Genomic DNA, 25,129 nt, shown 5'->3' with positions numbered 1-25,129 from the left:
TCTCAGAGTCGTACAAATACGGTAAGGAACGCCGCCACTCCGACTTTCACTATCAGTTATGTAAGCGATAAAACACCCGTAAAACACCACCCTAACTTTCTTGGCTATTTATGCAGCCAGTTAGCATAGCTATGTTGTTTTAAAAATAAAAATAAAAACCCTGCCACTAGTTTGGGATCCATTCTATACTTGATGGAACTGATTCTATTTTGAAAGAGAGAAAGATGGAGCCCTTTGGGCGGGTTTATGAGGAGAGTTAAAGTCTCCCAGCGGAGGAATCTGCACTCATTAACGCTTGCCACTCTCACACGGCCGCGAACACGCCTCACTAGCACCCTGTTTACCATGCTAATGTGTGTGTGTGCATATAGATGAAGTGGAGGCAATTAGAGAGCGGACAGACAGGAAAAAATAGATTGAGTGATGGAGAGAAAAGTGAGTGCCGGTAAACAGAAGGTGCGAGAGATGAAAGTGTTTTCTTTCGATAAGACAAGAGGAGAACGAAGGACGGGTTGCGAATCCCAAAATAGCACAAACGCGGGCTACCGATGACAGCGCAAAGTCGTCAGTGCGCGTTACACACTTCATTAAGCTCCTGAAATGCCTGGACCCCTGAGTCACACGACCTCGCATCATCCCAGAGAGACAGGAGGAAGAGCTTTGCAAAGAAACACACATGTGTGCGCAGCTCGACTGGTGGCCCTTTCCCAGAGTGCCCTGCTTCCAGGTCGCCACGGCGCCGTCGCGAACCTGCGGCTTCTCGGGACGCTTATGATTCATGATATCGCCGCTAGCACGGGGGGAAAAGGTTAATCAAACACAGAGCACAGAGAGAGGGAGGGACGGAGGAAGCGCTAAGGAGGCTCGAGTGTGGGCCGCATGCTGATATTTATCTCCACGTCTCAATAGAATGCGCTAGAAGAAAGATGGAGAACGTTCTGGAAAACCATCTGCAGTGTCTGAATTAGACGTCGACCCATTGATCGGTAAACGTTTGGCGGAACTATCCGTTATCATCAAAAATCCATTTATAAATTCACAAGAGCGGCCTCTAGAGGCTAAATAAAAACTATCACGAGAAATTTTGTTGTGTTATTTGAAGTGTTTTTTAAATTTATTTATTTATTGTCTCTATTTCGATTTGTTATTTTGAGTGGAATTATCATTTTGGTTCAGTTTGGATCTTTTATTTACATTAATATGTATGAATTGTTAATATATATTTATATTTATATATTTATTTCATTAAAAAAAGTACAGTACTTTTCCATGGTACAGTCAGTACTGTTTATTTTTGTAATAAAGTTCAGCAATGTTTTACTTTGAGTGTTATTTTTTCATTCAGTATAACAGTTTATCAGCAGGTACCGCACTACTTGGTCATCTGTAGCGGTACAACCCACTATCGGGAGTCCGAATAGAACCCTGGTGAAGCCTCCTCATTGGTGTGCTTCTGTACGCAGGTGAGAACTCGGCAGCCCCTAATTTTTAAGGTCATCAAAAGCACCCGTTAATCCTTTAACGTCTCATAATGTCAGACTTTGGTGTTTCTAAATTCTAATGTTAAAACACATTTCTGTGTAGCATTGCTAGTTAGCTTGCTAATTTGCTGCTTATCTGTGTTAAACAGTTCGTGGACTTCCTTCCACGCTGCCGTGAGACGGAATTTAATAGAAGAGGATTTAAATATAATAAAGTTTTCCGCAGCTGTACTGCTTTTACCCAGCGCCGCTTTACAGCTTTCTTTAGAGGATCAGAGATTGCTCACTCATTCAGACATGTTTATCTCGCACTTCAACGCTCCAGCAGCAGAATTCAAAAGCTAAGCGCTAAGCTTTAATTACTCAGCTTCCTTATAATTAAGTCCTTGAAATGGATACGCAGGGGCTCGCTATGCCGAACGAGACCAGACCTTTTTCCGTTTTTGTTTTTTTTAACACAAGGTTTGAAAACCTGTCCGTGCTACTTTTCATCCACAGGAGCACACTTGGTGAGATGATTTCCTGGAAGAATATGACGATTAGCAAACTAATTTAATAACTAGCAGGTAGTTAACTAACACATTTCCCTCAGCTGTCAGCAGTCGCAAAAGAAGAAACATATTCTCTGTCCTCTGTGGGCCTTATGTTTTGCCATGTGGTTTTGTTTTGGTTCTAGTCCTGTCACTGATTTGTTATCCTAACGTGTGCACCTGTTCTGTGTTTATCCCGTAATATGTATGCCTTCATAATCTTTCATTGCATCTGTTTTTGTGTTGTTAAGTCTGGGGTTTTTTTTTGACTCGTGCCTGTTCTGATTATAGAGTACCCCAGTTTATTGTTGGCTATCATTTTTATTTATTTATTTTTTGACCTACGCTATAGACTACAATGATGATTCGTGCCTCCTAGTGCAGAAATCATGTTTCTGGTTTAGGAGTCATGCTGATTGTTGCGTTTAACGAATAAACAAACAGATCTATACGGTTAACATGTCTGAATGGAAATACTACGACCATAGAAAAAACTTTTGACTAGTTTCATATTGTGCTCTCTCGCACTTTCTATTGCTTTATCTTCATTACCTGATGTCTATCTCTTCCCCTGATTGCATCTCGCTCTCTCTTAAACAGGCCGTCATCGCATCCCATATCTCCCTCCCTGATTGTAATGGGCAGCTTGGAGCTCGACACCAGGACGTGTTGCTCGCTTTAATTCCCTCCTCTAAACCCCACAGATTTTTAACGCCACCTTTTAAAGAGTCAGCACTGATTTAGCTCACCATCTGGACCTTCTCAGACACTTCATTGTCTCCCTCCAAATTGACAGAAACATCTATCTTTCCTTTCACGTTTACTTTTGCTGCTGGCTTGCGTATTGTCATGTATCAGCCCCCTTCCTGCGGGGAATAAAGGGGGAATTAAAGAGTGAGGGGAGAACATTGGATAAGCCATCAAGTGCACCTATGGTTATCCTAGAGAGAGAGAGAGAGAGAGAGGGAGAGACTGACTTGACAAATTCAGCCTGTGAGAGGATCGGACAGACGTTTCAAAAGCGCTTTCACTGAGCCTCGCCGCTGATGACTTCTCTATCATATCACCGCATGTAGTTCTCCCCGGCATTGTGCAGGTCTAAAGGAACGCCTGCTATCTCCGCGGCGGAGAGAGAGAGAGAGAGAGAGAAAAAAAAGCTCCTTTTTACGGGAAATTGACAGGACAGCATGATGTATTGCTCGGGCTGCTGGAAGTTAATTAAATAGCCTGGGCAGTTACTAAAGCGAGGGAAAGCGAAGCAAAGAGAACAATTCCAAGATGGCGGCACTCATTTAGGCTCAGCATGAGGGTCTATCTATCTATCTATTTATCTATCTATCTATAACAGCAGCTCTGAGAGGAAGTATGACAATATTGCACTTTGAGACTGGAGAATAGTCTAAACATGTTTATGATGTTTTGGGAAATTGTTGGACACAAATGTTCCTGCCAGAATGCAAACAAGGACAGCTTAGCATGACGCTATATACCAACAACCACCTGCGGTAGCTGTGCTTCATTATGACTAACATGCGGCCCTTAATCTGTTCCTCTGCTAATCCTTGCTCCCTTCATTAGCTGAATCAGTTGCAGTAAAGTGGAGAACGTGCTACAGTATGCATGGCTGCGTCTCACGAGTCCTGGAGCTTGACAGCTTTGATGTACACCGGCAGCAGAACACACACAAAGAGACAGAAAGACAGACAGGTCTGGCTCGTACTGATATGGTTTGTAATTTTATGTATGACCTTGTAAACTAGCTGTCATAACACTGCAAACTAACCACCTTTGATGCATGATAAGCTCAAGCTGCTTGTCTCTGCATCCCCTAGAAGCTTAGCTGAATGCTAAGTGTGAGCGCTTTTCTTCGTGAGCCAGTAAACACGTACAGATCAAACCGTCGTTGATGAAGATGTATGTGTCTTTTTTCAAGCCAATTTGGTGCGTCATTCCTGCACCGTAGCTACAGGGTTGGCGGATGTTTTTTCAATGAAGTCACTAGCTACACGTGTACTTCATTAGCACACTTGGTCCATGGGGAATCTTCATTGATTATCACATTTTCGATTGCCGTAGAGTTTCACGGGAGTGCTAACTCTCTGCATCTCCAGCCTAACAGACACCATCTTTCCCAACCAGCGAGAGCAGAACTTTAGTACAAGAAACTATTAGCAACTCTAAGAAATCCTGATTAGCATGAGAATTTATACTAAAATGTTAGGGGGGAAAAACCATCTTATCAACTTTAGAGGATACAGGATCTTTCTACTTAGGTTGCTACCTATAGATCGTCTAACCCAAGGTCCCACTTGAGCATTTGGTCAAATGGGAATCCTCATACATTATCACATTATTGAGTTCTGGAGAGCCCCTGGAGTGTATTAACTGCCTGACTGTTAACAGATATAAACAGTTGACCAGCATCACTCAAAAAAACCCAGAAAGAGATTCAGGACTATACAATCTTCCTCACTCGGTGAGATCTTGAGCAAATTCACACCACCTACACGGCCAACTGAATCCTGTATCTTAGCTAGTCCAGCTAGTTTTTAGCCTGATTTCTCCAGTTCCTACCCATGAGAATAATAATAATAATAATAATAATAATAATAATATACAACAAGCACAGCCTTCCAGGTATATAGTGCCCCTTGTTAGGATGATGCATCTACCAACATGGTTATCTTTGACTGTCATCACAAATGATCACACAAGAACATCCCAGTTCTTGATATATGACCTAACAGACATAGAAGGTTGACTAGTATCACTCAAAATAACAGATAATTAAAGATTCAGGACTATACACCCTTCCCCATACAGTGAGCCCATGCGTACTGCCCCACCTACCAAGCCAACTGCATCCCTTATCTTCCCTTTTTATCCCAAATTCTTCCAATCTCAACAAACACCCCATTCCTGGTATATAGCGCCTCCTTGTTAGGAGGATACAGCCAGTTGATTCTGAACAACAGCTACTAACATGTGGATGTGAAGGATCGTTTCAGTGCTAGTTACATGTGCTCTAATCCAACACACGACTATCTATTGATCTTCGCAACAGCTGGACGGGACAGATATCCACCGAGCCAACCCCTGGCAATAGCTACCAACCTGGGGGTAAATACTAAACGCACCACTAGAGCACACATTCATTTATTCACCCCTTAGTATCTAGTTATTCCTGGTCAGGGTGGTGGTGGATCTGGATCCTATCCCAGAAACAAAGGGTACAAGTCAGGGACACATCTTGAAATGCACATCAGTCCATCACATGGTACCAATGACGCACTCATTTACAGTTAGGCGTAATTTCTAGTTTTTGGCTGTTTACACAGAGACGATAATGGCATCGTTTTCAAAAGCGTGCAATTTGAACCCGTTTTCAACAGTTTGCGTTTTCAGGCCCCAAAACGCCGTCGTCGTGTAAATGGCCCCTGAGTTGCAAAAGAGGTATCCTATGGCTCCTAAACTAATAAATGACTCACCTCCCCCTCAGAAGACTCCAGAGTAAGCTCTTTCCTGCAGGACGCTCTGAACTCCCCCACTCCTGCATTCACCTCCACTCCTTTCGGCGCTTCCAACGTCAGAGTCCGCGTTGGAGACTCCAACCTACGGCAAGAACAAAAACATAACTGGATATTTTTGTATGCACCGTGTTGGATTCCTCACTCCCAGGTCACACGGTTAATAACATTCTGATTTTCAATTCGAGGAAACTTTATGAATGCCGACCCATGGGGTCAAAAAGTATTATGAGGAAAAAGTATTATGAGAATCCATAGATATGATGAGCTTCCGGAGCCGAGTTAGCTGTTTATTTATTCTCCGGAGTCTAGGGCAGATCTGAAATATCTGCAGAATTGACTGTTGTGAGTTTCATTTGTGCGTAGGCTTAAACTACACACGTGTAGAGGACTGGTTCATGAATCTTATTTTTCCTTTTAGCAGTATTTTCAAATGAATAGTAATGTAGTAATGGACTGTGCCTTCATTCAATAAAAAAAAACCAGGAAACAAATAAAAAGGGAAAATAAAAGCCTAACAATCCATTCAAACATGTAAGATTAAATCTAAACCCTTCCCCTTCTAAACTATATCTAAATTTAAATCTAGGCTTCGGTAGCCTATACTGCAAGAAGGTATTCTGACAAACAGGTCATGCTCGGGTTTTTAATAATAATACAAAAACAAATAGGACTGTTTAGCGTAAATATTCTGCAGTTTACATGCTTTACACGTCGCAAAGAGAATGCTGGGTAGGCGTTTGTTTTGTTCCTCACGCTTAAACTTGTTCCTGTGATTCAGTATTAACGTTCGTTTTGAAGTGTGGAAGGCCACGCCTCTTTTACTGAAATCAAGAGATGCTGAGGTCACGCCCACTTCACTGAGACTCAGACATCCTGGCCATGCTCCATTCACTAAGACTCAAAGGTGCCAAGGCCACACCTCTTTCTCTCAGACTGACAGACACATCGGCCACACCTTCTTCAATGAGACTGACACGCCTCCTAACCCTTTCCACAGGGACTGCCAGCCACACCGACCATACCTCCACCGTGAGACTTAGAGCCCATCCCTCTTTCATTAAGACAAATAAAGAACACGCCTCTTTCACTGACAGAAACAAAGACCACACCTTATTCACTGTGAATCACAAACACATAGGCCACGCCTCCCTTACTGGAAATTAACTGAGGATTTAAAGCTGCCTGGATCTCTTTGGGACGATGTCCATTTTGTTAAAAGCACTGAATTGGATCCATGCAGTCTCTTGACCACTAACTCCGCCCCTTGCCCTAACCTTAACTATTATCACACTGAGTTAGCTTCTCTGAATTCCTGCCTTGTTCCTTAGCATTTTAATGAAGCAAGGTTGCTGTGTGTGTGTGTGTGTGTGTGGATCTGGCAGCAAACAGCCAGGTATTCCCAAAGGAATTCAGGAGAAAATGTAGCTCCAACTCAGTCACAATTAGAATCTGGAACTAATCTCTCGGGTGCAGAACTCAATCTATGGCACAAAAAAAAAACAAAAAAAAATGCCCCGAACCCCATTCGGCTCCTAAACGTGAAAATAAGGTGAAAATGACACAGGCAGTGCAGTGGAAGTGTTGAGCTGATAATGCTGCACTGCACATATTGTCTCGCCATACATTGTTAGGTTATTTAGCCAACTAAATTAGGTTTCCAGGCAACTAAAACTGGTTACTGGGCAGCACACTGGAGCTTTTACCTGCCTGGTGGGATCGCTGATAAATGTATTATTTTCTCACCTGACAATACTGATACTACACAGAGAATCAGATCATGATGTTAATATACCATTATTGATATTGTATTTAGTGAAACAACAGCTGTTGTCCCAGTTGATGTTGTGTATATACCTACACACACACACACACACACACACACACACACTTCAATGCCTGAAGACCTGAGTGTATGAGTACCCCAGTAGACCCGAGAACTGTCCGGGACGTTTTTTTAGCTTACAGGATAATTAACACAGTGACAAAAATGAATATATTGACTTAACGATCCTCCATTTTCCCCCTCAATTTCTCTCTCGGTGGAATCTCTCCCCGAAGGCCTTTTCAACAGAGAGATTCAATCAAAGCATTGATTTTCTGTTTCAGGGTCTCCAGCGCAGGACGCTCACAAAAAAAGTATATAAATATCTCGGGTCCGCAGATGGCCCCGCACTCCTCCTCCCCCTCCTCCTCCTCCTCCTAACCGGTTCATTTTAGCGATAGATAAGCATGCTTCGGTGGGTTCTTATCGGCGTTATTCAACACCAGCATCCCGCTCGACCTTCAGCTGTCCGCTTGACGGATTCGCAGGCAGACGTTTTTTTTTGGTTTACATGACGAGCAAAAAGCCAGCACAAAAGAAGTACACTTTCTTTTCATTCGGGGAAAGAATGAGCAGTGCACTTTAACGAATGCGGTATAGAAGGCATATAGAGATCTTTCTATGCGATCGAGTCCATAAAACGGATGACTTGATTACGATTGAGGGGAACAGTCTTGACTGTGGTATTTTGTGGAAATGGAGAGTTTCCAGCTGTATGAAGGGGTCCAGTACCATTTATTCATTCATCTTCAGGCACCGCTTTATCCTGGTCTTGGTGGTAGTAGAGTCTGGGAAAACTGGTAGGAATACACTCTGGATGGGATTGCCAGTCCACTGCTGGGCATCATGCACACTCGCAGTCACACGGTCCTTCATACCGAGGGGGAATTTAGTGCTGCTAATCTACCTACTGGCATGTTCTTGGGAGGTAGAAGGTAAGTGGAGGAAATTCACACAAACATGGAGAGAACATAAAAAGACTCCACACAGACAATAACCCCATCTCAGGCTCGACCAGTGAGGCAACAGCACTACCTGCAGTACCATCGGGGTCCAAGCACCGCTAAATAAGATAATAATCAATAATCCCAAAGAATTCTTAACTTCACCTCCTAGAAAGTCTTAATTTAGATATCTAGCGAGCGATCTAGTAACATTGAAGCCCAAAATTTAAACACAATGCTAAACTGGTGGCTATAAGCGTCCTTTATTTAGCCACCTTCGCCGTGTAGGTCCCACGTAAACGGAAAGAAGCAAACTTCTCACATTAATCATGTCTAAACAGAGGACAGTGTGTGGTGAGACAGAGTTGCACTTCCTCCCTCGCTGTAACAATTCTGAGACAAAAAAAAAACCTCTGTGTCAGCACGATGTGAAGCAAATTTTCCCCAGCTCACAGATGATGAGGCATTACAGGTGATTTTAGAGGTGTAGCAGCGCTCAGACAAAACATACTCGCAGCATGTTGCAGCCTGGAAGGAATCACATGATTAGATTCACAGTGTATGATCCAAAAATGTCTGTTTCTGTTAAACCGGTTTTGTTTTTATTCAAACAGGTCTCGCTAACGGTAAAAGGTGAATATACCTTCAAGTCATGGTTCTGGAAAATGAGGTTTATTATTGCGTTCTAGCTGTTTAACCTCTCACTCCAAGCTTTGAAAACAAGTAAACTCCTAGATATGTTTAGAACCCTTAATGGTTCTTTGGTTCTTGCTCTTTATTGCCATCAAAGCACTTTTTTTTATTCTTGAGCTTTCCACAAACAGGATAAAAAATAATTCTTAGAACCCTTCAGGCTTCCCTATCATTAAGGGAATGTACAGTATGTATTATATGTTAGGTGTTCCTGGGGGAAACATTAAGGCTTATGTGTAGCTTTCCTACCAGCAAGGGTTTCAGGTAAGGGTTCCTTCTGGATCTCTGGAAGGTATCTCTGGAGGAACACTAGAACAGACTGATTCCTATCAGTGAGGGTTTCAAGTAAGGGTTCCTACTGGATCTTATATATCTTCAGGATGGTCTCTGGAGGAAACATCACGGTTCTGTGTAGTAAATTAGAACAGAGTGCTTCCTTATTAGTGAGAGTTTCAAGTAAGGGTTCCTTCTGGATCTTATGCCCTCTGGAAGGGCTTTCTTTGGAAGGGTTCTATGTAGAACCTTACAACAAATTGCATCCATATGAGAAAACCCTTGAGGAACCAGAACCCTTTAAAGATTTAGTGTCTTTAAGAATGGGCCTGTTGTAGCGTACACTTACAAAAAAAAAAGAAAGGGCAGGGTGACGACAGTTGGTGTCGTCACTTTGGGTTCCTGCCCAAATCGCTTCACCCAGAAAAGTTTTGTGATGACAGGAGTATCCCAGAAAGAAAGATTTCTCCTTGGAGATCTGAGCACCATGTTGGGCGCCATCGATTTGTCAACGTCTCTAGGTGCCCAGCTCTGTTGATGTTTGTGTGTGCATTGTGATTTATCACTAAGTCTCCGTGCGCCCTTTCCCTTGTCCCTACAGTTCTGGATATTGACTTCTGGCTCGGTCCAATGCTAACATTAACCACTGGGATTCCTGCAGCTAACCTTTGCTTGCTTATTCCCCGGACACTTTTTAGACCGAGCTTCGGCCTTTCAAGATGACGGATGGCACTGTATCGCAGATAGATGAGCTATGTCGCGCCACCAGAGATGGCAAAATGGCAGGATGTGACATTTTCAAAAAAAAAAAAATAAATAAAAATGCCATGCTTTTCCTGAGAAAAGCTGCACGTATGGATCTTGATGTAATATGAAAAAGAAGTGAAGCGGTGAGACAGAATCCTGAAGAAAGATAGATAGACGAGTTGGAAGTGTGGATCGGAAAATGAAAGGAGACGAGATGGTGGAGTCTAGTGACCTTCCGAGTCTGAAAAGGAACAATGTGGAGTACTGGAAAAGGAAGCAGAGCAAAAATGTAGTAGACAAAAACATTAAAAAAAAACCCCACATAACATATTGTCCTTTAAACATCCGAATGGAGCTAGAGAGACAGACGAGAGTTAGACGGATTCGCAATAAAGTATCATGGCCCGGCAGAGAGTCCCCGAGACACGGGACGTGATGTACAGCAACTTCACGATCAGGAGTGAAAGAGCAGACGGCCGTCGTCTCGGAGAAGGACGAGGATCAGGAAGGAACGGGACGTCCAGGGGGAACAATGGAAGATTAAGGAACGCTAGGCGAGCTGTTCGAGTGCGAGACAAAGACAGGAATAAAAGAGAGGATCAGTATTCCCCGAGTGTCTGTCTGTTTCAGGAGGCTGCTACTGAAGGACGAGACCAAAACTATACAGCAGAGCCCGGAAACTGCTATCAAAGGGTTCAGCTTTCTATCTTTTCAATCATGTAAACTTCCGAGCTGAACTGCCAAGAATCAAAGCCTTAAAACTTTTTTTAAAAAATCTTGCATAATATGTAAGGAATAAAACACAACGATAGGGTGGTTACAGCCGCGACCCTGATGTTGAATAAAGTGTTCTGCCGTTCACGAACATCCTGCGTACTGTGGACTACAGCGACATACGCCCACCAGATTCCCCAACGATGTCTGCTACTTCTGTCCCAGCTTTATTTTTCTTCAAATTGTCTCTGTACACACTTAACGAAAAGGTCCTACAGTATATGAGAAGACCATGGTGATGTGCTTCTCTTCCATTTAAATGATAACTGACTAAAGTTGTGGGCGGGGAACCGAAGAAACCTCGGCCCACAAGCAGCGCAAGATTGGTCTTGGGAACCATCCGAGCCAATCGTCTGGAATTGTCGCTTTACAAAAAGCGTAACACCCGTTCGTATCGTCACGCGTTCTGGTATCTTCTCCAGACAGGTTAATATTAGCATGGCCTGTCCTTGTCAGGTTTTCTGTAAATATGTTCCTGGCTGGCATTTAAATGGTGAGATGGTGCAACCACAAGAATCTCAGCACGAACGACCCGACTGTGGTTGGAGTGCACAGACACTATCATCAGCCTCTTTACTATGAAGTGCATGGCATTTTGAAAATGAGAATCGAACACGACTCGCCGTCCCTCAGGCGCCTGAGCGTGTGACACGATCCACAAATCTCAACAAGACCGTCACTGACTATCAAATCTCTCAAAAGAGATGCGTGAAAACTCAGCGGCAATGTGGGGCGCCTAAACTTTTTTCCTCCCTATGGCCGTCGACGGTGCAGAGCTCGGTTTGTGTAAGACGGTGATGAAGAGACGGGGAAATGTGACATGGCTGGTATTGATACATTCCCATACGGAACCGGTCCCAATCCATTTCCATTGTCCGTGCAAATTCCGCTGAGCAATAAAGCCAACAAATCCCTTTTCAAATCTCTCAATTTCTCTCTCTGTCTCACTCTGTCCATCTGTAATTAATCTCTGGAGAGAGTAAAGCCATCACTCCGGCATCAATATGAAGTCCTTTTGTACTGTGTGTGTGTGTGTGTGTCTGAAACCCATTCCAGCAACAACTGACTCCAACATGGCCGCCATAACAGTCGCTGTTAGCTAGAAATGACATTTGATCAACTTTCCCTTAAAAAATTCTATCAAGTGTCTGTCTTAAATTACTTGAATAAAAGATACTGATGAAAATGATTTGTTTTTGTTTTCAGGAATAGTTATCCAACCTTGCTAGCCAACAGTTGCAACCTAACTCTTGTTCTTTACCTACCAGTACGACATTTTAAAAAACTACCGCATTTTTCACGACTTCCACCGGAAACCAGAAGCCCAAGCTGCAAACCAGATATCCCAAGAAAATGGCCGCCTTTCCAGCTAGCCTTGTTAGCGGATGCATTATTCATGCAATTTAGACCGCGCTAATGAAATGTTGCGTAAATTAAAAACTACACCCTGTGCTAAAATATCAACATAAGGAATATGTATTAATATAAACACAATAACACTTCCTATGATGGCCATGCGTCTATGAATGACCTACGACTATATTCATATCGCATTATAAACCATCATACACATTGTTATAATTATCTATGAAAATGCCTAGCGGTGTTTTTACGATGCATTATGAACTGTGAACATGTTGAATTATAAACAGTGCTCATAACATATTGTAACTCACACCATTACCATAGAAACCAAGCCTTTACAAACCTTCGCAGAATTTCTTCAGTATTGACATGACGTGTTATAAACAGTGCTTATTGAGAAACAGTGCTATAAACTATAATGCATGCATCATAACAAGTAATGAAGGTACTGTATGCTTAAGCCATTATACATACGGTCTTCACACACATGCCTTATAGCATACAGAATGCGTTATAATGTCTAGTTGCTCAATAGTTAGAGTTATCGTAATGCGTTATAACAAATCTTCATAAATTCTGACTTTCTTACATAAAAGTGAGTTTATAATGTGTTATAATGCATTATAACACAGCTAGAAACAAAAATATAGAGCATTAGAGCTTTTAAGTGAAGTGAGTTTAATAGAGTCTAGTATGATGCATTATAACAAACACCTTCTTTAATTATATTTTCTTTTTAGATGAAGCGATATAACACATAACCAGGCATTCTAGCAGGCCGTTAGTTGCAGTAAATGTACTATATTTATGGCACACTACAGAGTTTTTTTTTTTTTTTTTACAGAGCAGATATTATGTTATGTAAAAACAGGAGAAAGGAGTGACCTTTGTGAATAAATTTCTCCTCAGAGCTCCCTCTGCTATTCCTGGCGTGCCACTGAGTCACGTTTTAACTTATAATTTTTCTAATGGTGGGTCAATATCCGTAATTGCCGGCGCTCTCGCTTTTATTTTTCCTGATTATGGCTTCCGCGACATGTCTCTGTCGGCTAATCAGCGATGAATAAGAACCGGAGAGAAAGTGGAAAATGGCCTCATCACTCCAAGATCTATTCACAGAACAATTTGTTGAGTAAAGATGCACGCTGAAGAAAGAAATGGAAGGAAAACAAGTCATGTTTTAAAGATTCTGTCATTTTCCAGCGACAAAAGTAAAATAACATTCCGTTCAGTCTGTGATCTACCGTCACATCGCGAGTCTTGACTTCCCACAGCACGGCAAAAAGCAGATGGATGATCACCAGACCGTGGTCCCGTCGTCCGTCAGTCAAAACCAATCACGTTCCGCTCGGCTCCGCTCCGAAGAGACTTGAAACGTTTCCCTGCTGAAAGCGGGGCGGGGTCATCGTCGGTTCTGCTTCAGTTCCGCTCGGCCGCGTTCGCATCGCACCGATTCAAGAGCTCATCATTCAAATTTCTACTAATTAGCTCCTATTAATTGGATTCCCTTCACAAGTCAAACTGAATCAAGAGGATCTGACCCCTGACTCTCACCTCGGATCTCGAGACGTCTGCGATGAAAAGCGAGCAAGTGTCATGTCTTGGGGTTGGTGGGGGTGTGGGGGGTGCGGGTAATTATGGGTTGTTTTCTGTCTATCCTCCACAGTCCATCTTACCATTTTATATCCTGAAAGAAAAAGTTCCATGGGGTTTGGAATACAACTCAGCTTTCAGAAACCGTTTCGTTTTATGCTACTGTTCAAATCCCAAAGATCCTAAATCCAAGGTTTTACACCCAGCATTAGCAAACAGCACAAGGTCATTTTCCTTCCCCAAAATCTCTCTTTTACAATGTTTCTCCACAAATACATGATTGCGACCAGATACGAATCCCCAGTAGGTGATTCCTTACTCAAGTTGCCAGACACGCTAGTCTGAGAGGAAGGGGTGTTGCAGAGAGCCTATTCCAGTTGGCGCTAATGTTTCATTGTCTTCACGTTGGTGTATAATGAATGATAATGAAGGCCTGAGGCAATTTCAAACCTCCACGCTGAGAGACGACTAACGAACTAAACTAAAGAGACATGAGTGGCTAAGCTCGGGCTGGAATCCATGAAATCTATTAAGTGCTTTGCTTGGGTTTTAGTGGAAGACGACACAATACCATTTTAGTCATCATGAAGGAATCAGAGCTTAATAAACATTAAGAATAGAATGATCACAATCGTTTGTACTTTCAAAGCTGAACGGTACCTGCACCCACAAAGACCTAAAGGTCACACGTGGTATATGTTGCTGTAATTTAGCTCTGTAACACTCAGACACGCCCACATATTCCACTCAAAGACATGCCCATCTCTAGCACTCAGACACGCCCACATATTCCACTCAAAGACCCACCCATCGCTTCCAGTCAAAGACACCTCCACATATTCCACTCAAAGGTACGCCCATCGCTTCAATCAGAAGATATGCCCATATATTCCACTCAAAGACCCGCCTATCTCTAGCACTCAGACACACCCATATATTCTACTCAAAGATAAGCCCATCACTTCCAGCCAAAGACACGCCCATATGTTCTACACAAAGATACACCTATTGGTCCTACTCAAAGACACACTCATCTGTAACAGTCAGACTTGCCCATCTGTCCCAATCAGAGACACACTCATCCTCCCACTCAAAGACACACTCATCCTCCCACTCAAAGACACACCCATCCTCCCACTCAAAGATACACCCATCCTCCTACTCAAAGACACACCCATCCTCCCACTCAAAGATGCCCATCCTCCCACTCAAAGACACACTCATCCTCCCACTCAAAGACACACCCATCCTCCCACTCAAAGACACACCCATCCTCCCACTCAAAGACGCCCATCCTCCCACTCAAAGACACACCCATCCTCCCACTCAAAGATGCCCATCCTCCCACTCAAAGACACACTCATCCTCCCACTCAAAGACACACTCATCCTCCCACTCAAAGACACACCCATCCTCCCACTCAAAGATGCCCATCCTCCCACTCAAAGACACACCCATCCTCCCACTCAAAGACGCCCATCCTCCCACTCAAAGACACACCCATCCTCCCACTCAAAGACGCCCATCCTCCCACTCAAAGACACACCCATCCTCCTACTCAAAGACACACCCATCCTCCCATTCAAAGACACACCCATCTGCCCCACTCAAAGTCACCCAACCGCTTTCTTTCGAGATAACTATACTAGCCAGGTGCACTCACCCGAGGCTCCAACGAGCTCTGTTGCTTCCTTCCAAGGTTTCTTTTTTTTCTTCATAATGTCTCTATACACATTTAATGTGGGGTTGTGTACGACAGGGTGTTGATAAAACTATGGCTATTAGTTTTCCTTCCTGCAGGTAGAGCAGGGAACTGAAGAAATGTCAGACCACATGCACCATGGGATGGTGGGAACGTCCAAGGGATCCATCTGTTTGGGTTTGTCATTGTGTCATAACGAATTTGCATAGAACTGGGAAGATCAAATCTCATTTAATTGCCTAAATCGTGGCTCCTTGTCAAGCAGGTACATAGAAGTAGACAGTAAAGTATTCATATTATTTATATTTCCATGAAATTTTCTGTGTGGTAAAAAAACAGGACTGTTACTGATCTCTGAACTTCCCTCGCCACCATAATTCACTTTAATAAACTACTGGAATAACTCTGGCGTTTGGCCACGCCTCTTCCCATAAAAGACGCAACTTCTCGGCATACTCCGTTTATTATCCTGATGGACATCTGGGCTCTAAGAGCCGAGAATGTTTTTATGAACGTCAGCGTGGCCATGTAATACTGAACTCTGCTGTTCACTGGTGTTCTGGTGAAAGATCTCGGGCTTCAGCAGCAGGTTAAATGAAATCAGCCCCAAGACGGAAGAAGGGGAATTAAATTACCGTGTTTCCGGCATTCGTCGAGGGTTTAGGCCGGATGAAAGTAAAGGTTATCGTTCGGTTCATGAGTCAGCCGTGTCTGCTTTCGCTCAAACGTCTCGAAGGACGTCAGAATGAGAAGAAGCACGAGGTCTAACGCTGAGTTAGCAGAAGTCAGCAGAAGTCCATGTTTAAACAATGAGTACGATCCATAAATTTAAATCTGGTCAAATAAAATTCAACACACTCTCAAATCTTGTTCTACATGAAGATGAATTAGCACTCGATGAATAACCAAACGTCGTGTGTGCTGAACACTTACACGTGCAGAATGTAAACTTCTTCTAGACCAGTATTAACTATTACATTTGAAATATGTTTTCTCTTATTTCAGTATTTATTGATTTAATCCTTTCTTTCTTCGTTATTTATCTCCTCTGTCCTCCATTTTTTTAAAAAAAATAACACAGAGTTTCATTCTTTCTAACAATTTAAATGTGCAGTGTGTAATGTTCAACATTTCACTAGAACAGTTTTAATTCTATAGATGTGTATATGATTTCTTACACAATTTCTTATACGTCTTGAATACTGTATATATTATTGAGTTATTTGTTTGTTTGTTTACATATTTACCTGCTTATTTCTAATTCTGCCATTTCATCATTTCGAACGTCCCTTTATATATTATTTGCAGAAATTAGCTCCGCCCCTCGGTTGTTTGTTTTGTTTTGTTTTTTTATATCAATATCATTTATAAAATCTTAAGTACCTTATTTTAGGGCATTTAATTAGGATTCATTTGTTTGTTCATTTATTAACAAACAAAACAAATACAATGAATTTAATTTCTTCCCCCTCCCCATTGTCGTCCTAAGGGTGTGCAAACTTTTGCACTCAAGTGTACTGTATGTACAACTAAAACACTGTTTAAACATCGAACACTTAAGATCCTCTTCGTGATGCGACGGGGGGACGAATGTATAAATGATCTCTGTGCTAGTAGTGACTCTTTTTATTATTATTTTTCATCCTGGGGTGTGTAAACTTTTGCGCTCGAAAAAACTTTGGATCGTGTAAAGGCCGTGAGTGTCGTCATGCTGTAGTGGTTTGACAAATGACTGGATTTGCTTTAAAAAAAAAGAAACGAGTTTTTGCTAAACAGTTTGTTTGGAAGTTAGCACGCTAACGCTTAAGTACAGAATTAGCATATGCGTTTGAATTAAACAACCGCGTTTAAAAAACCAGCTGAAAAACGTTGATAAGTTTCGCGAGTTTTATCTCGCGGACCGATTCTTACGTTCCTGTATTTTTAAACCGAGTGCCGCAATTTAACTTCCTCTGTAAAACCCGGCCATACGTCATTAGCTGCTAATGGACTCCATTAGTTCATTATGTGTGTCATTGACTTTAACTGCGTAATGTGGCACTTTTAGAGAAAGAGAGAGAGAGAGAGAGAGAGAGAGAGAGAGAGAGAGATCGTTCCTACTTCAACCACCATCTTTCAAAAAAGTTATAGTGAAACAGAGCGAAAGAAAAACAGCTCATAACTAGCGTAATTAGCGAGAACCTCTTCAGTGGGGTGTTAAGCATCAAGGTGACGAATGCACTTCAATAAACCGACACTAAAGATAACGCGAGCTGCGCTCTAATGAAAGAGCGATTCGATGCGGAGAAGTGAATTAAACCAATCAGGAAGAGCCAGAGGGAACTAGCGTAGCGCAAGGATGCGAATCAGAATGAAAGAAAAAAGCGTGAGAGGAAGACGCACTTAAAGCATTCGCGCACTACGTTTCTGCTAACTTCGCTTTCGGGAAAACACAACCGTCTGAAAAACCTCCAGAGCTCACACGAAGACCAGCGCTACTTGACGTCCTAGCGTGCTAAAACAACCTAGCTTACGTGAGCTCGCTAATCGATACGCTAGCATGGGCGTCTTATTAGCTAAACATTAGCAGCTAGCTAGCTAACAGCTATAACGTAACCTGAGTGTTAATCAGCAGGATGAGGCTTCACTGAGCCGCTACGCTAACAGCACCAGCCACGTTACTCGCTGTAACCTCAAAGCTACGCTAGCTAGCGCTGAATATTTACTCTGATCAGCTTTGATCTTTTTTACACATCGCGTCCTCACTCACCCTTACTGTCTTCTGTCTTTCTTTTCTTTCTTTCTTTCTTTTCTTCTTTCTTTTTTTATTGAATGGTATTAAATGTCTTTCTGTCTTTCTTTTCTTCCTTTCTTTCTCTTTTTCTTTCTTTTCTTCCTTTCTTTCTTTTCTTTATTGAATGGTATTAAATGTCTTTCTGTCTTTTTCTTTCTTTTCTTTCTTTTTTTTCTTTCTTTTCTTTCTTTCTTTTCTTTATTGAATGGTGTTACATGTCTCTCTCTCTCTCTTTCTTTCTTTCTTTTCTTTCTTTGTTTTCTTTCTTTTCTTTCTTTCTTTTCTTTATTGAATGTTTTTTTGCTCTTCTCCTATTGGCTGAATAAGAGAATCTCCTGTGGGCGTGGTCTTTTCCTCTTAATGCTAAGTACATGAGAGTGTTAATGAAGACTGGTGAAAAAAACTAAGCATCAGAGTTAGCACACTGGCCATCAAACACACACACACACACACACACACACACACACACTCTTAAATTCTCATATTATCTCTCTCTCAAGACGCTGAGACTCACTTTAGGTCTTGGAAAGGTTCGGCTCGAATGTGCGGCGTCTCAACTGAATGAGCAAACACGACTCCCTCGTTACCTACAGGAGAGAGAGAGAGAGAGAGAGAGAGATTGAGAAAGCTGGACGTGTGAGATAAAGAATGAGAAAGGTGAGCGAGACAGAGAAGAATGGAATGAAGAAAGGAAAAGGAGGGAGGGTGAGAAAACGAGAAGACCGCGCGGCAGGAAGGAAAGGGATAAGAGGAAATGGATGATAAAAGGAAGAGAGAGAAAATAAGAAAAGGAGAAGGGAGTGCACAGATACCAAAGACCGAAGGGAAGGTGAGTGATGGAGAGAAAAGATGAGTGCTGACATCATCACATCACAGTTCTCTATGAAAACATCCTTTTGTTCTGTCGTTCTTTTTTCTTTCCATTTGTACACTGGGAATTTGTTCTGCTCTCTAGTTTGAACATAAATGAGTTTATATATTCTCTCTCTCTCTCTCTCTCTCTCTCACACTCACACACACACACACACACACACACACACACACACGTACACTCGTTCTTTCGGCAGGTTTAATGGACGATGAGTTTGCTGGCCCTGAACCTCACTTTTCCACTTGACCTCCCACATACTGCTCGATAAAACGAGAGAGAGAGATTGAGAGATAGATAGAGAGAGAGAGACAGAACGAGAGAGAGAGAGAGAGAGAGTGTAAAACAGATGTGACAGGGATAAAAAGAGAAAAGGAAAGAGGGAGAGAGATAAACCGTGATAGACAAAGAGATTGAAAGACAGAGTTTGCTAGATAGACAGAGGTGTAAAGAGAGAAAGAGACAGATCGACAGGGAGACAGAAAGAGAGAGAGAGAGAATGAGAGAGATAAACAATGAGAGATAAACAAAGAGAAACAAAGACAGAGACAGATGGATATAGGGAGAAAGAGATAAACACAGAGAGTGAGAAACAGATAGAAAGAGGGATAGATAGAGAGAGATGTAAAGAGAGACGGAAGAAGCTGAGAAAGTGTATTTAGTCTGCTAGATAGATGTGAGAGGATGGAAATTTAATTTAGAAAAAAATTTGCGTGCGTGCGTGCGTGCGTGCGTGCGTGTGTTACCTGTCACTCTCAGCTTCTCAGTGCCGATGCTGACCTCGTTTTCATCTGCGGAGAACAGAACTCTGTCTCCGTCTGAACTCCGGACCTCGAACCTCTGACACTGAGTCTCCACCGTCTCTGATCCTGTGGACACGCAGAGAGAAAATCCGCTCACAAATCCCGTCAGGATCACACCAGGACACGCCCACGGCAACCGTCTCCATATCGTTTATAACTGGTTTCGCCCTCGGATGCGCCACCGGTCCACAGAGCATCCGATCGTTTTTGTGCATTTTTCTGGCCACATGCTTCAGAATGCCGAATGCTGCGATCTGATTGGCTCTCCACACAACCGTCTGCTGGTTTCCGGCAGGAAAAAGGCTGAAAACGCCGACGCCATGAGAACAAACAAACAAAAAAACTTCTCAGGATCCTGTTCTTAACATTTCTTCAAGAGTTTTGTTTGAACCTGTGGTGACTAAACCTGATTGGTCAATGACTACACTACACCAGTTCCTCTTTGAGTGAAAGTAGGAGGTTCTCATCCACGACGAAACTTTCTTCTAGTCCACTCGGCAGCAGTCTTAAATAAAATAAAATAACATATAAAAACGTACGTCTTCAGGTTGCTCCGTGCGTCTTTGTCTATAACTAACAGATATTAGGTATCTCGTAGACTTCTAGATGTCGCTACGCTTACACGGTTAACCTGCTAGCTAAACTTAGCATGCTAGTCAGATTGAAGTTGGATTAAGTCATCGAGCAAGCAAGCTAGTTTTGTTCGGATCCTAGCCAATAGCGCGGAATATTAAACGTATAAACGTAAAGTAACTTGTCTCGCAGACGTTCCACAACACTACATGTTACCGTAAATGGATAAAAAGTATTACATTTCATTCTTTAAAGATTGTAACGGTTGGGAAAAGAGCACAACACCGAGTGTGCTGGTCCTGGCCGATTACACATTGCTCAGAAAATTCGCTCTTTATATCTGATGAAAAGCAAACCGTTCTTATTAGTGGACTCCTGCTGAGGAGTTCGACATCAGAACATCCGCTCTACAAAATCCGGTTAAGGATTATCATAAAAATCCACTCTGTCCTGGATGTGTGCGTGTGCGTGTGTGTGTGTGTGTGTGGTGGGTGCCTTGAGAAATGTCTGCTCGGTATGGGATTGTATGCTATTTGCCGCTACGCTAGCTCCAATTTAAGACACAACACCGGAGGATTGGACAGTGTGTGTGTTTGTCCAGAGGATGTGATAGAGGACGCAGTGGACCATCACTCCTCTAATCTCCTGCAGCAGAGACTCGTGGGAAATGGAGTTTTTTTTTTCCCCTGCCAGGATCAGAAGGACAAACGAAGCTGCTATGCTTTTACACTCTCCCGCTCAATCAGGACGCTGAGAAGCGCTCAGCGCCGAGCCACTCCACGGACGCCGAGCCACTTTTTTCCGCCCCGTATCACACAAGGACACTCGAGTCTGATTCGGAAGCAGCGCAGGCAGACTTCAGGCTCGAGGTTAGACAAACACGCCAAATAACCTCCGCGTGCACTTGACTCTGAGGTCCGAGTCGTCGCTGGGGCTTCGGCGAGAGCGTGGTGAGTACGGACGCCTTCGTAATCAGAGTCGGGGCTCTCGACTGGTCATCAAAGGCCAGAGTCAACTTGAAAAATGGAAAATGAGGACGTATAAGGGTGAACAAATTAAAATAAAGCACGGTGACTATTGAGGCAACACTTGTGGTCACATGACCTGTAGACAACCACAGGGGTGTTGACCAACATTTGGGGGCCCCAGTGAAAGCCTGACCCATGAAAACAACCAAGGACTTATGGAAACTTGCCAATGAGGTAAGTATTTGGTTATAATACACCTACTGTACCGTACAGTGCAATTCTTCTCATAACCTATGCTGGGTTTTGAAGGAGCAGGAGCTGAAGAGCCCAACGGTGACAAGCTTCTGATTCATCCATCCATCCATCAATCCATTTTCCATACTGTTTATCCTACACAGAGTCATGGGGGAGCCTGACGCCTATCCGAGGGAACTCGGGGAACAAGGCGAGGAACACCCTGGATGTGGTGCCAGCCCGTCACAGCCTGTCCACAATTTGGAAATTCCAATCAGCCTACAATGCATGTCTTTGGACTGGTGGAGGAAACCGGAGTTCCCGGAGGAAACCCCGAAGCACGGGGAGAACAGTGCAGTGGCAGGATTCGAACCCCTCACCCCAGAGGTGCGAGGTAAACATGCTAACCACTAAACCACCGTGTGCCCCGGTGATCCATCCAGTTATGCTAATAAAAGCATTATGACTGGAACTACAGTATGGTGGAATTACCCGGCTGGAAACGGTGAGATTGTAGAAACGACGGCGGAGGAGAGTCGGAGAGCTCGCTCGCCCAGAAGAGATATTACAGTGAGAGAGAGAAAAGGAAAGCGTCCATTTGACCTTGTGTTTGTTTCATGCTGCAGGCGGATATACAGAGATTTGAGAACAGCGGTGCTTCAGTTTGGACTCGGAGAGTGACTCGGTGATAAAACAGCGTGAGGGCTTCTCTGGGACACTCACACACTCATACACACTCATACACACTCTCACACACACTCTCACACACACACTCACACACACACAGACGCCTTTTATACTTAGCTTCACCGGCTCTATTATTCATTCTGTGCTATCTATCATATCCATAACACCCTAAACTGACCTTGGGGAAGAAGAAAGAAATATCTAGTTTATTGTGTGTGTGTGTGTGTGTGTGTGTGTGCCTTTTCCTCTGTACCTCACCTCTACCCCTGCCCAGCATGGTGGTTTATTCCACTTGTTTTGGTCTCTCCGTCTCAAATTACACGTCAGCAGCAATTTCGTGGTCACCACTTAAAGATCCAAAGTGGTCTGTCACTCTTCATAAACCGAAGTATTGCCTCAACACTACCCTGGCGTGCTGTCCTTTTTTAAGCTAAACGTCTGGCAGAACATTCAAATGCTAACAGCGATACAATCCAAACCGTCGGTCAGCATAACCATCATGTAGATTACGCTAACTGGAATTGATACCGTTCTTATTTTTAGCCTCAAATCATGGGCCGAAAATGAGATACGTATCCTTCTCCATCTGGAAGGAAACTTTCGCGGGGTTCGGGCGGCTGTTTTTAAGACCAATTACACATCCAAAGTGTTGCGTCACCTTTTATTAGCGGCTCCACATACCACAGCTCTGTGAGGGTGAAGGCTGACACGTGCTTCGTAACGTATGAGGCACGTGAAACCTCATTCGTGAACGTTTTACCCGTTTTATTTTGTATTGTTGTTGAAAGTCATTAAACATAAGAAGCCCAAATTTGTTAACACAAACCGAATCGACCCCAATTACGAAAGCCAGGGAGGGATTAAAGAGGGAAATCAGGAGATAACGCGAGACTAATTTCGATCATGCCGATACGGCGAGGTAGGAGAGTGCCGTAGGAAAGCGCTCATCTTTCGCTTGCTTAATCCGTACTCGATTGCGTCCGCACTGGCATGCTGGGAAAGAGGGGGATTTCTATACTGGAGATGACATCGCCTCAGGCAAGACCCACGGATTACCGTATGGAACCATACGCTTACTTAATTACCATATGCAAACGCTTATGCTAATTAAACAAAGCTAAGCGGGCTTGGTTTTTCTGCTTATGTGAATAAATTGATGATTATACCCGGCAGTTTGTAGGTAACTGGACAGTTTGACATGTACTCGCATCCATCCTTATTGGATTTCTGAACCTTGTAGAAATTACAGCCATTTTTAATATGTAAAGCCCCACTTTTACGAGGCTCACAGTGATTGGACAGTTGGACGTTAGCAAACAAAACCCTTGTTATGAGCCTAGACGTGGAAATTGTCTATCCTGTAGACTTTCTCTCAAGACTAAGGTGTAAGGAAAGTATTAAAAGCCAGTAACACAAACCGTCGAAAGAATTGAAGTCGACCCTGTAAAAGAACGCCATAAAGACGAGGATAAACCATCACAGCCTCCGAGGGTTCGCTACAAAAACCATAAACACAGCTTATAGTGTGTTGAAAAAAGCTGTAAAAATCCTATAGAGTAATGAAGTGTTATAGACAGAGCAAAGCGCAGAGAAAGAACGGTCCTATATAATAGTAATAGTATTATTATTATTAATATTCTGTATAATATTGGTGTACCAAGCCCAGGCTTTGGGGGGTAACGGACTCAGGATACAACAAATCTATTAAGGAGCCTATAAGAATAAATTCACGTCCACGCCAGCAGACGCTCCATTCCTTATAATACTACGACTCTTCTTCTTCTCTGTTCTCGCACTATATACGTAAGCGCATGGCTTTCTCGCGAAGTCTTGCCAATCTTTTGGTGTTGAGTGAGTTGTTCAGCATTATTTCCAGTGATTCATTCTTCCTGTGGACTGTTTTTTAGATTTCATGCGTTTCTGTGTTTGAACTCTGGACTGTCTCTGACGTTTTTTGTGGGTTTTTTGGATTTTGTTATTAACCTTCCTGCGCATGGACGCTCGGAGGACGTCTCCCAGGTCCGGACCATGTTCTTTACAGCTTCCTTGATTGGATTGGTTGATTTATTCGCATCAGAACGGGTTGAAATGAACCCCTCTTTATGTAATTGCTCTTGCTCGTTAGCAGTCGAGGTCACAAACGTCAGCACTTCCGTGGTGCTCGTATGATAACGCGAGCAGCATGTCGATGCTGAAGCCGCGGGCGAGGCGGAATCGCTCCGTCTCGAGCGGCGCTGCTCTGAAAGAGGCCCAAAGGCGACCGGTAAACTTTACACAAGCACAGAACCTGTTCAATAATGCGATGCTAATCTGCTAAGCGCTTGTATGAAAAAGCCATTGATTTGTAAGCAGAAGGGACAAACGTGGGAGTTGCGCTGGATGTTGTTTCCCTGAAGTGATGCATTTTACACCCACTTGAGCACGTTTAGAAAAATCAGCCACGCAATCAGCTCCGGTCGAATGGAAACCCGGAGCTCGGGTGATTTATTTGATAAGGAAGATTGGCTCTCGTTCCCAATCAAAGGCACTCCAAGACCATCAAGCTCCGTGTCTTCACACCAGGACAAGGAAACGGCGTCCGAGCCGGAGGAGGTTATTCCGTACAGTCACCAAGCGGAGAAGAACCACCGATAAGTGACGGATTCTGCTCACTCTCGGATGTTAATCGGTACGGATTTAGCCTTCGTTGGAAGTGGTGGAGATGACGATCACGTCAAACCGGACGTATGATTTTTACATCATTTCCCTTCTTTCGTTTGCATTTCCCAC

At 43.2% G+C, this 25,129-nt stretch overlaps 1 protein-coding gene across 1 annotated transcript in view; it reads right to left on the bottom strand.

Moving 5' to 3' along the window:
• LOC128604289 (zeta-sarcoglycan) overlaps window positions 1–25,129 on the bottom strand; it is a 46,956-nt gene that overhangs the window by 1,107 nt on the left and 20,720 nt on the right. The window contains exons 4-6 of the mRNA XM_053619310.1: window positions 19,842–19,964; window positions 18,742–18,814; window positions 5,500–5,623 (exon numbers count right to left, since the gene is read on the bottom strand). Of these exons, the coding sequence (XP_053475285.1) occupies window positions 5,500–5,623; window positions 18,742–18,814; window positions 19,842–19,964 (320 nt within the window). The remainder of the gene's footprint in view (window positions 1–5,499; window positions 5,624–18,741; window positions 18,815–19,841; window positions 19,965–25,129) is intronic.

The sequence above is a fragment of the Ictalurus furcatus genome, chromosome 29 (assembly GCF_023375685.1).
Source record: "Ictalurus furcatus strain D&B chromosome 29, Billie_1.0, whole genome shotgun sequence".
NCBI classification, from domain to species: Eukaryota; Metazoa; Chordata; class Actinopteri; order Siluriformes; family Ictaluridae; genus Ictalurus; species Ictalurus furcatus.
Note: the sequence above shows the minus strand (reverse complement) of the source record. Positions and strands in the feature narration are given on the sequence as shown.